Source organism: Gobio gobio, assembly GCF_949357685.1.
Source record: "Gobio gobio genome assembly, chromosome: 15".
NCBI lineage: Eukaryota > Metazoa > Chordata > Actinopteri > Cypriniformes > Gobionidae > Gobio > Gobio gobio.
The window spans coordinates 40,462,919-40,474,205 of NC_137108.1; the positions used below are offsets into that span (position 1 = coordinate 40,462,919).

The following is an 11,287-nucleotide window of genomic DNA, read 5'->3' on the forward strand; positions in this document are numbered from 1 at the left end:
AATGAGAAATTAATAATTTCAGAGATTTATGAGGTTAAAAACAATACAGAAGCTAAGAGATTAAATTTTAAACCAAGGTGCTTTCTGTAAATTTTCCACAAATAACAGCCATGACATTCGATTGTTAAAATGTTTTACTAAAAATATTCAAAGAAACAATAACAAATGTATGCTTTGGAAAACTGTTGATTTAGTTAACATAACACATTTAGCTTCCAATAATTCTTACAAGCAAAACACAAACTTCATCTCTCAGTACAGTATTACATGACAGAGGATGATCATACAAAGGAAAAACGGGAGCAGAGTTACTCTCCATAAACAATATGTTGCCTGTGCCATTCAGGTACAGCGGGATAATACTCCCACATCCAAGCGGAAACAGGAAAATGGTTCAGATGTATCAGTCTTTTGTCATCTGCAAACTGTGGGTCCATCTAGTGGCTGAAGCAGTTATTTTAGGAGCAAAGGAGGATGTGAATAGTGAGGGAAAAATGTCCTCATTTCTTCTGCTTGGGTGGTGGTCTGCAAAAAAATAAAATAAAAAAGATTAGCAAAAGTGAGCTATGCAAGAAACATTTCAGACAAAACTTGAAGGAAGCCAATTGCCATTCATGTCTAAATTAATGCTCAAACCAGGAGGCACATTCTGCAGATTGCTTTATTTAAATGCCATGTCAACATCTAAGGCAATTTTAATGGCAAAAATTTGATTACAAATAAAATACAACCAAGCAAGTTGTATTATACAAGATTTTTTAAATTACCATATTATAAAAAAAAAAAACTCCTTTTTCAGGCATTCAGTCCTTAAGTGAAATAACTTCCTAATAGAAAAATTCTACTTGTATTTAACCCAGGACAGTCCAATAAAATATGTTTAACAGAGATGGGAATCTTACAAAACATGCCCACATTGAGCAAAAAACATTTAAGCATAAAGGCTCACCTGTAAATTCCCACAACAACTGCATGATCTCTCTCATACGGCTCTAGTGTCAGCTGCTCCTGAGGTTTCATGTTCTCAGCGCTCATCTTTTTAACCTCTGATGCAAACACAGCCTCTGGAGCGGCTGTAGAATCAATGCAGTTAGCCTGACAAAAAAAGGGAGAGAAAAAAAAATTAACAATGGAAGACTCATGAACACTTGTAGAGCAGCAAAAACAGGATCAATGTCAGCATTACACTACCTTGATGGAAATAACAAAATGGCCTCCATTTTTCAGGAAATTATGTGCATTGAGGGCGACGATTCTTGTTTGGTCAGGCTGAGCAACATCAGCAAAGATGACATCCACCATACCTAAAAAAAAACACAGCAGTTCTTCAATAAACAACCTTGCAATACGCCTTCTTTACCTTTCAAATGTTCACATCACAGGAACTTACCAACTAGCATGCGATACTTGTGCGGGTGTCGTGCATCTTCAATGATGGGAATAATGTTGGTTCTCTTTTTGGCTACATTTAACAAGTCTCTGCCTGATCTGTGAGAGAACTCGACAGCGTACACCAACCCTTCCTGTGAGGAGCAAATTAATAAAAATTTAGACAATGCCGAACAGGACGTCCAGAAGTACTGTCTAACAGTGTCATGCCTGCAAAATTCAGTGGCCCTGTCCCAAATGGCACCCTGAACACTTTCAGTATCCACGAGTCTGCACTTTCGTGATGTAATGCTGCTTTGACTGTTGGGTAGAAGTCTGCTGCTGAGCTCGCTTCAGTGCGGGCTTGCCAAAAGTGCACAGAGGGCTCATATCGACAGCTAAGGGGGTGCTCAATCACTCTTCTGAATCCTAAAATGACAAATGGGACACCCTGCGGTCTCATGGACTTAACAGATGCAGCAGCCATTGTACTGTAAGTCCACAAGACTGAAAGTGCATATGAAGTGCCCCATTTGTGACAGGGCCAGTATCGCAATACTTTCACCAGTCAAACCAACCATGAAAAATGGAAATATTTACATTCCTATTATATTCATATTAAATATGAATATCAACTATTAATCAGTATTTTTAACTAAGCTAAAACTATTTAAATCTTTATCGGTGATTGATTTTCTGGCAACTAACTGAGAGTTTGAAATACAAAAATTACCTTAACTACAACCAAAGTAAATAAAAGTATAAAACTATTTAAAAAAAAAACTTGAGTGACAAAAACTTAAAATAAACAAGGCCCATTAAAAATATTAAATTAACACTAATACAATCTCAAAATCAAAACAAATCACTGTAAAAAGCCATCCCAGCTAAACATTCAACTAGAACACTATATTATAGCATCTAAAATATTACAATACACAGAATTATGCAGAAAACACACTTCAACTTTAAATGTTTCAATGTTTTATATTTGCTGATGATGTATGCAGATGTGTATATATATATATATATAACAAATAAAATGTAAAAAAAATCTACATACCGGTCCAACGATGTCAGAAACATGGGATACAGTAGTCCCTGATGCGGCTCCTAAGTACATGACCTTTGCTCCCGGCTTGATGTGGATCTGGTCAACACCTCCTAAAATGGCTGCGGCCAGCTTCGACCGGAAAGGATTCCATGCTCTGTACTCAATTTTAGTTTCCCCTTCCTTAAATCAGAAAAAAATGACATGCAATGAATACAATGCTTTCTGGAACTCCTCCAGTGAACATCAGAGACATGCTGCTACAGGCTCACCTCAACATTTATTCTCTTCTCTCCATACACAGAATCTCCAATCACCATGTTCTTCGTGACCAGGGCATCCTCCTTACCACGGCAGATAAATACTCCTGTCATTTTAAACAGAACGTTAGCATGTAACAATGTCAGCAAAAGCAATTTCAACTCCAAAATGTAGCTGATTGTTTCTGCATTACCTTCATGTCTATGGGGCTCTACGGTCACCCTTTTGCCCCCTCTGAACCCTCCTCGTCCCCCTCCTCTTCCTCCACCCCGACCTCTAGGAGTGCCACGGAAACCCCCTCGCCCACGGAAGCCCCCTTCATCCCCAGGGGACCTGAATCCTCCACCTTTATCAAACAAGATACAGAAAAATTGATCAAAACAAAAAACACGAAAAATACACTGTACATTTTTACTGACATACTAGAAGACAAGGTTAAAAAAAATTTAAAAAGCAAATGCAGAGATTAGATAGTATATGTAGTATATATATAGTAATTAGGTACCATATATTTCATTCTATATAAAAAATGTAAAAAAAAACACCAAAAGTATTTGTCAACATCAACTAACATTACCATGTCGGACAATACAAGAATTAAATATATATATATCTGGGAAATAAAATCATTTTAATATTTTTGCTTACCACCACCTCTACCTCCTCGAAATCCTCCTCTTCCACCCCGGTCACCTCCTCCAAAGCCTCTACCTCCACCTCCAAATCCTCCTCCTCCTCCTCCAAAGCCTCTGCCTCCACCTCCTCCAAAGCCTCTACCTCCTCCTCCTCTCGGACTGAATCCTGTCAGGAGAAAACAAACATGAATTAATACGAACCCAAAACAGAGAACGTTATTCGATATCACACTCCATAAACTCTAGTCAGCTGCACCTTTATACTTAGGAAAACCTTTAGTTATAATTACGTTATGACAAAGTTAAGAACGATATTAGTGATAATATTAATATAAACAGGGGTTGCAACTGGGCCCTGGTGTTCAAATGCCCTTACCCATTAGAGTCAACTAACTAAGTTATATACAAAGTTAAATTTTATTCATTTTGTAATTTTGGGTTGTGTTTAATATTTATGTCTTTGCTACAGGTTGTCCACTTACCCAAAACTACAAAGCATCATGGTCTGACCGAGGAAGTTATACTGTTTAAACTCAATTAAAATAAGCCTTGTGCACAATGTCCAGCCAAAATATATAATAAGCACGATTTGGATTTAATAATAAAAAACAACGCAACGGAGTACACTAATCTTAGAAACAAATTAACAGTTTCTCTAGTTTAGAGCCATGTGAGGCTTCAGCACCGCGTGCGCCACATGGCTCGATTGCTCACGCGCAGTGTTATACACTGTAATTCATATAAGTATCTACATTGAAACCACTATTTTTATAAGCCCACACTAAAATGTTTAAATATATACTAATAAAACAACAAACGATGTCATAATATTTCATAGAAAGGGCGTTTCGTGCACGAAAACTTTAAGCGCGTGGCTAACTTAGCCATTTTCACACACGAGCAAAACCAACACATTAACACTAATGTTTTATAGTGCGACCATTGAAACAAACATATATGCATCAAAAACTACAAACAGCTTACCTGGTCTCATTTTGTCTTATTATATGAGGCTAATCCTGTTTTAATTATACAAATAGCTGCCGATGATACTATCCAGCAGCTTCTCTTCCAGACTCGTTCAGCTCTGATCAGGTGGCCACATGTGCGTCGAACGTCTTTCCCATAATGCACTTGCGATAAAAAAAAAAGAGAAGACAAACACGTGCTCCTTCTCTCGCCATCTAGCGGGGGACATTGAAACTACAATCATGTAACTGCGTCATTCATGTATTTGGAATGAGCCAACGGTGTATGCTGCAAATTCCAATAATAACCAACTGCAGAACCGCAGAACCCATAGACATAGACATAATAAATACATAGACGTATTTATTATGTCTATGTCTATGGGTTCTGCGGTTCTGCAGTTGGTTATTATTGGAATTTGCAGCATACACCGTTTTTATTGTATTTATTATGTCTATGGCAGAACCCATTTACGTCACTCACAACAGTCTGAGAGCAACAGCGCCACGCCACAGTGACGTCACTCACAACAGTCTGAGGACCGGAAGTGGGCGGGGTTAACGAAAACTAAACAATCGGCATGGCGGAAAAAGAGAATACGGTAAACAGTTGTTTTTGAGTTGTGGTTTTAATCTATCAAGTTTATTTGTGTTGTGTATTTGATCCATAGTTGTTGTATTAACACTTTATACAGCACGTGGCTCTAATCTTTTTTTAAACGAGCTTTACGATGTCTCTCGCATCTGTTGATATGGTCTTGCTTTAAGTTACATATTTATTGTTTGTGATTTTACTTTGTTGTTGGCGCTGTATTTTTTATTTAATTACCTTTTCTGATACTGACCAATGTGTTTTATGTGGATTTTTTTCGAATTTATAGAGGCACATTACGATTTGGAGAGGCTCAGCTTTACTTCATTTTCATTAGAAATAGTATTTATTTGTTATCCCTTTAGAATTAGTTGGTTTTCTGCATGATTTGGTCAAAAATGTCATCTCATCTTCAAAGTTTCAAGTAGATATATTTATATATAAGCACAATGTGCTTAAGCCAAAAAAATACAAACAATATTTCATGTGTCTGAATATGTCCTATTAAAATCAAATCAAATACACAACCAAACATGTGATATGAATTGCCAAATATAGATATTGTTCATTTGGATGACGTTCTGAAAAAGTTTCTTTTATATTCTGAATTTGCAGTAAGTGGTCATTTTTGCTTGAGAACAATGAAACTTGTCTCTCTTGTACAATTTTTATGGTTACATTATATATAATATTTCTGTTTGATTATGTTGCAGTAAATTGACAAGCAGACTCACCCCAGCACAGGACAATGGAGGCTGATCAAAAACAAGGTTAGTTTTAAAAGGCTCTCATAAAGACATAAGCTACTTATACAGATAGTGTGTTGTTATATCTGTCACATCTTTTCCAGGAATAACTTAATAATGTTCTATTGTTTTAGACTGTTCCACAACAGTTGGTCGGCTCTATTGACTGTGGGATATTCATGTTAATAGTAAGACATTTTTTTAAAAATAAGAGCTTCTCTTCATTAGGATGAAAAACATGAGGGCTTTTCACACTTGAAATAGTAAACCCCGGGTATACAGAATCCTGGGTTATCTCGTTTCACACTGATCATCATTTACCTGAGATGAACAATTAATCCTGGGTATTCATACACTGCCGTTCCACACTGTACTGTACTAAGCCATAGGATAACGTCCTTATTTGCAGTGTCACTGATTGGACGAACACTGCACACAATATGTTTACATAAATGCTCAAGCTTTGCATGTCCTCGTATTACAAGTTTATCCTGAATGGACATTTCAGACTATAAATAATTAAAATGGTCTCTTCTTCACTGCAATTGTTGCGTTTTCTGTCAGCATTTGACGTTTTTCCTCTCCAACGGTGAATTTATTATTTATATAGAATGCAGTGTTTCAGTGACTGTCCAAAGCACGTAAATATAAAAGTGTGAAATGTTACTTTACCCGGGGTTAAAAGTGTGTTTAGAACGACGATAAGCACAGTGTGAAAGCTTGCCTTTGATTTCTGTATACATTTTGAACTGAAAATGGTTAATTAATTTGATTTGTGACAGGGTATGATTTGTCACAAATATAGACATGAGGAAAATTGAATTTCAAAACTTTTTTACAAACTATTATACATGCTACATCCTTCAACACACGAGATTGTTAAAAAACTTCCAACATTTCATCCCATTTTTTGTACCCTTCTCTCATGAAGGAGCCACGGATCACAGAAGACCTCTGCACTGCAGGCGAACTACCAAACGTTTTCAGAGGTTTCGTGGAGGAGCCGTGCTTTCTGAAATTGAAAGAGGAAGACCAGGAAAAAGCCCTTCAACTTTCACAGGCTGAAATGGTTGACCAACAACTTGCCAAAGAGCCTTTAGTATTTTTTAAGTGTTTGGACTAAAGGAGTCTCAGAATTAATTGTATATTTATGGAGATTTCATTTGATTTAATTTGTCATGTACCTGCTGTGCAATAACTTTGAACCTAGTTCAATATATTCTCTTTGGTCTGATTGTGTATTTTTTTAAAGCAAACCCCAGCTAGTATATGATGCCTTTGGGTAAGTAAATAATTTGTGTGTTGTTTTAGGATTTGATTAATCTGAATCTGCTTGAATTATGCATTCCAGTGTAGAATTGTGTAATGTGTATTATGTACTATGAAAAAAGGTTCATTCTGAAATGCTTGAGTAAAAAATATTTTGTCATATAAATAAATGTTCAAATGCTCAATCTTTGTTTTCATTTTTAGTGTTTTAAGCTTTATGTTCAATTGATCTAATATAATCTTTAAAGACATAATATAAATAGAAACTTTTTACTTTAAAAATCCTTAACAAAACGTTGCAATGGGGTTTATATATATATATATATATAAACTTACATTTTATATATATATATTAATTTACATTACATATATAACTTGCGTTATAAATATATTCAATGTGTAATGTGTGTATTTTTATGATTTAACTATGTACTATTAATGAAAAGTGAGTATATCTATCTATCTATACCTCTCTACAATTAGAACGTATTAATAAAATACTTGACATTATTAACATTGTTTGAAACGCTCCAATGTATGATTGCTCCATGAGCATTGAGCAATGTATATGAAGATAAATCAGCTCCGCCCACTTCCGGCATGAGACCGTGGTGTGGTGCTGTTGCTCTCAGACTGTTGTGAGTGACGTCACTGTGGCGTGGTGCTGTTGCTCTCAGACTGTTGTGAGTGACGTATATGGTTCTGCGGTTCTGCAGTTGGTCGTGTCTCGCAAATTCAGCTTTTCCATCACATGAACAAATTACATTTTTAAATTGACTAAAACAATTTTTTTCACATTGTAATACAATTTCACAATATTACGTTTTTTACTGTATTTTGTAAGGCAGCCATGGTGAGCATATAGGATACTTCTTTCAAAAACATAAAAAAAGTAGTTTCCAAACTTTAGACACGTACTGAACGGGGAAAAAGACTATCACAACTTCCGTTTCAAGCCGACTTTAAAGGGATAGTTCACCCGAAAATGAAAATTGTCATCATTTACTCACCCTCAAATTGGTCCAAACCTGTATGAGTTTCTTTGTTCTGCTGAACACAAAAGAAGATATTTAGAAGAATGTTTGTAACCAAGCAGATAGAGCAACCATTGACTATGGTTGACAAACTCATACAGGTTTGGAACAACTTGAGGGTGAGTAAATGATGACAGAATTTTCATTTTTGGGTGAACTATCCCTTTAAGTCCTGTGTTGTTGTAATGCTTTAGCATAAGCATATATAATCTTTTTGTAGGGGTTTTAGATTGCTTTCAAATATAATTCTTATATCATATTCTCATAGAAACTCAGTACAGCACATAGGATAATCATTTTATTTTAATCACTTTATTTACTTCTTGTAAAACAAAACAGAATTTTATTAAATCTGGTGTAAAAAAAACAAACAAACACAAGAGCTTATAAATAACAGCGAGGGAGTTCCTCAAGCGGAAATGTGAATGGTAGACATACAATATGGAAAATTACAACAAATACAATGTGTTTCATACATGTAAAATAAAATTAATGAGCACCACTTACATTGTGCGTTCTGTTTGCTGGGTTTTAATTTCCAACTTTTAGTGTTTGTGATACATACAGGTGCATCTCAATAAATTATAATGTCGTGGAAAAGTTCATTTATTTCAGTACTAAAAGGTAAAACTAATATATTATATAGACTCATTACATGCAAAGTGAGATATTTCAAGCCTTTATTTGTTATTTTGATGATTATGGCTTACAGCTTATGAAAACCATCATTGACAAAAGCCTCAAAAGGTAATTGCAAAAGAAGTTGGGTGTTTTCAAATTACTGTATCAAAGCACATTAATAGAAAGTTAAGTGGAAGGGAAAAGTGTGGAAGAAATAGCTGCAGGGATGACCGCAGCCTGGAGAGGATTGTCAGGAAATGGCCATTCAAATGTGTGGGGGAGCTTCATGAGGAGGGGACTGAGGCTGGAGTTACTGCATCAAGAGCCACCACACACAGACGGATCCTGGACATGGGCTTCAAATGTCGTCAGAAGCGTCTTTGCGTCTGTTTGGGGAGCCATGTCATCGGCTGGTGTTGGTCCACTGTGCTTTATTAAGTCGAGAGTCAACGCAGCCGTCTACCAGGACATTTTAGAGCACTTCATGCTTCCTTCAGCAGACAAGCTTTATGGAGATGCTGACGTCATTTTCCAGCAGGACTTGGCACCTGCCCACACTGCCAAAAGTACCAAAACTTCATTATTCAATGACCTGAACCACATAGAGAATCGATGGGGCACTGCCAAGAGAAAGATGAGAGACATGAGACCAAACAATGCAGAAGAGCCGAAGGCCGCTATTGAAGCATCCTGGTCTTCCATAACACTTCAGCAGTGCCACAGGCTGATAGCATCCATGCCACGCCGCATTGAGGCAGTAATTCAGGTAAAAGGGACCCAAACCAAGTACTGAGTTGTTGGGGTAACAGTTTAGGACCCAGGACCAGTAGTGAAAAATGAGGCCGTGCTCCCTCTACCAGCCTCTCGTACATACACTTTCTCAACAGTTATACTGTTTTCAAGGTCTAGCCAGGTCATTACTGCAAGGTGGATGATTCTGATTGGCTCAGAGAAAATGAACAGTCATAGTAAATTTCCACACATTGTCAGTTAATCAGATTCACCTGTACATAGATCACTTGTTGACATCTTCACTCCGGATTTAGGCACGTAGTGACCTTTCAGGTCTGGAGCAGGCGCCAGCTTGCCCAGAACAACAAGTCCTCCCATCTCTTAGAATGCCCGTAATCCACCTCCAATACTGATCTGTAACACAGAATACTGCGCACACACACAGATACACCGTCTCTCCCAGGTTGAGCTCAGATCCTAACCACAAAAAGTTTCCCAAAACATACTGATAACACGTGCTTTCTCTCAGTGAGAGGTACAGACAGTACAGGCCATATTCATTAAATTCTTTAGTGTTTCAGTGAAAGGAAATATAAAATGAAAGAAAAAAAAAAATACAATGAAAGACAAATCCATATTTCATATCTGAAAGCCGGGCTAAGTGAGCAAGCACTGTTACTGTTGTCCTGTCGAGTTAGAGGTGTGTGATGCCTCCAAAATCCAAACACAACTGAAATCAAGTGTTTAGTGACACATCCCTAGGACAGACCCTCAGTCACCACTCAGAGACCAGATAAAAACTTTAGAAAACATAAAGGAAGAAACAAACAATCATTGGTCCTATTGATTAAGCAAAATCATAAATGGAAAGAATCATTAAAAAATCATTATAATAATATAGAAAGGTAAATATTGATTAAAGGAACACTCCACTTTTTTTGAAAATAGGCTCATTTTCCAACGCCCCTAGAGTTAAACAGTTAAGTTTTACCATTTTCGAACCCATTCAGCCAATCTCCGGATCTGGCGGTAGCACTTTTAGCATAGCTTAGCATAGATCAATGAATCAGATTAGACCGCGTTAACATCTCACTCAAAAAATGACCAAAGAGTTTAGATATTTTTCCTATTTAAAACTTGACTCTTCTGTACTGAAAATAGTCCCCAGCACGCTCCCTGTGCAAGCAGGTTGTCACGGCGCTGTGTAATATCATTGCGGCGCTGCACTCATGGTACGGCAGCAAAGTTCCTTGATTACTACGCAGGAATGCGAGTATAGTTCCTAGCAATATCGGCCTAGAAAAATGCAACTTTTAATTTTCCGTCAGTCTTAGTACATGATGTAACTACAGAAGAGTCAATTTTTAAATAGGAAAAATATTGAAAGTCTTTGGTCATTTTTTTGAGCGAGATGCTACCGGTCTAATCAGATTTAATGATCTATGCTAAGCTATGCTAAAAGTTCTACCGCCAGACCCGGAGATCGTCTGAATTAATTGTGAAAACGGTAAAACTAAACTGTTTAACTCTAGGGGAGTTGGAAAATGAGCCTATTTTCAAAAAAAGTGGAGTGTTCTTTTAAGGCTTTGATTATGAATTTATTTAGGATATATACAATTATATTGAAACGGCAGTCAGAAACCAACCTTTCAGAGTACATATGCATGATTATACTTTCCAGAGGGCTGACTGTATTCTGTATTTAAAATCCTTTTTTATTGATTTCATGTAATATTCAAATTTTCTGAGATTTTCATAAGCTGTAAGCCATAATCATCAAATTTATAACAAATAAAGGCTTGAAATATCGCACTTTGCATGCAATGAATCTATATAATATATTAGTTTCACCCTTTAAGTTGAATTTCTGAAATAAATGAACTTTTCCACGACATTCTAATTTATTGAGACGCACCTGTATAAGAAATAAAATAAATATTTCCCATCATTTACGCTTTGGCACATCTCACTAGAACCTGTCAGCCATTCTAGACATACATGAGGTCAGCC

At 36.6% G+C, this 11,287-nt stretch overlaps 1 protein-coding gene and 1 long non-coding RNA gene across 2 annotated transcripts; one reads left to right on the forward strand and one right to left on the reverse strand.

Moving 5' to 3' along the window:
* Positions 1-116: 116 nt before the first annotated feature.
* Positions 117-4,450, reverse strand: fbl (fibrillarin). Its single transcript, XM_079838055.1, has 9 exons — positions 4,300-4,450; positions 3,329-3,481; positions 2,874-3,026; positions 2,692-2,786; positions 2,432-2,602; positions 1,391-1,523; positions 1,192-1,304; positions 950-1,095; positions 117-525 (listed from the first exon to the last, which is right to left on the reverse strand). Exons 1-9 carry the CDS (start codon positions 4,307-4,309, stop codon positions 501-503), a joined length of 999 nt encoding a protein of 332 aa, XP_079694181.1. The 5' UTR covers positions 4,310-4,450; the 3' UTR covers positions 117-500.
* A 302-nt stretch (positions 4,451-4,752) lies between these two features.
* Positions 4,753-6,686, forward strand: LOC307138025. The gene is made up of 4 exons (XR_013817983.1): positions 4,753-4,885; positions 5,589-5,645; positions 5,756-5,809; positions 6,553-6,686. It is a non-coding gene; the product is annotated as an uncharacterized lncRNA (long non-coding RNA).
* The last annotated feature ends 4,601 nt before the right edge of the window (positions 6,687-11,287 follow it).

Coding starts and splice junctions, on each gene's coding strand:
- fbl (XM_079838055.1), bottom strand. Junction 3,027..3,328: donor TCGAGGAGGTAGAGGTGGTG/GTAAGCAAAAAT, acceptor TGTTTGATAAAG/GTGGAGGATTCAGGTCCCCT. Junction 2,787..2,873: donor AGAGCCCCATAGACATGAAG/GTAATGCAGAAA, acceptor TTAAAATGACAG/GAGTATTTATCTGCCGTGGT.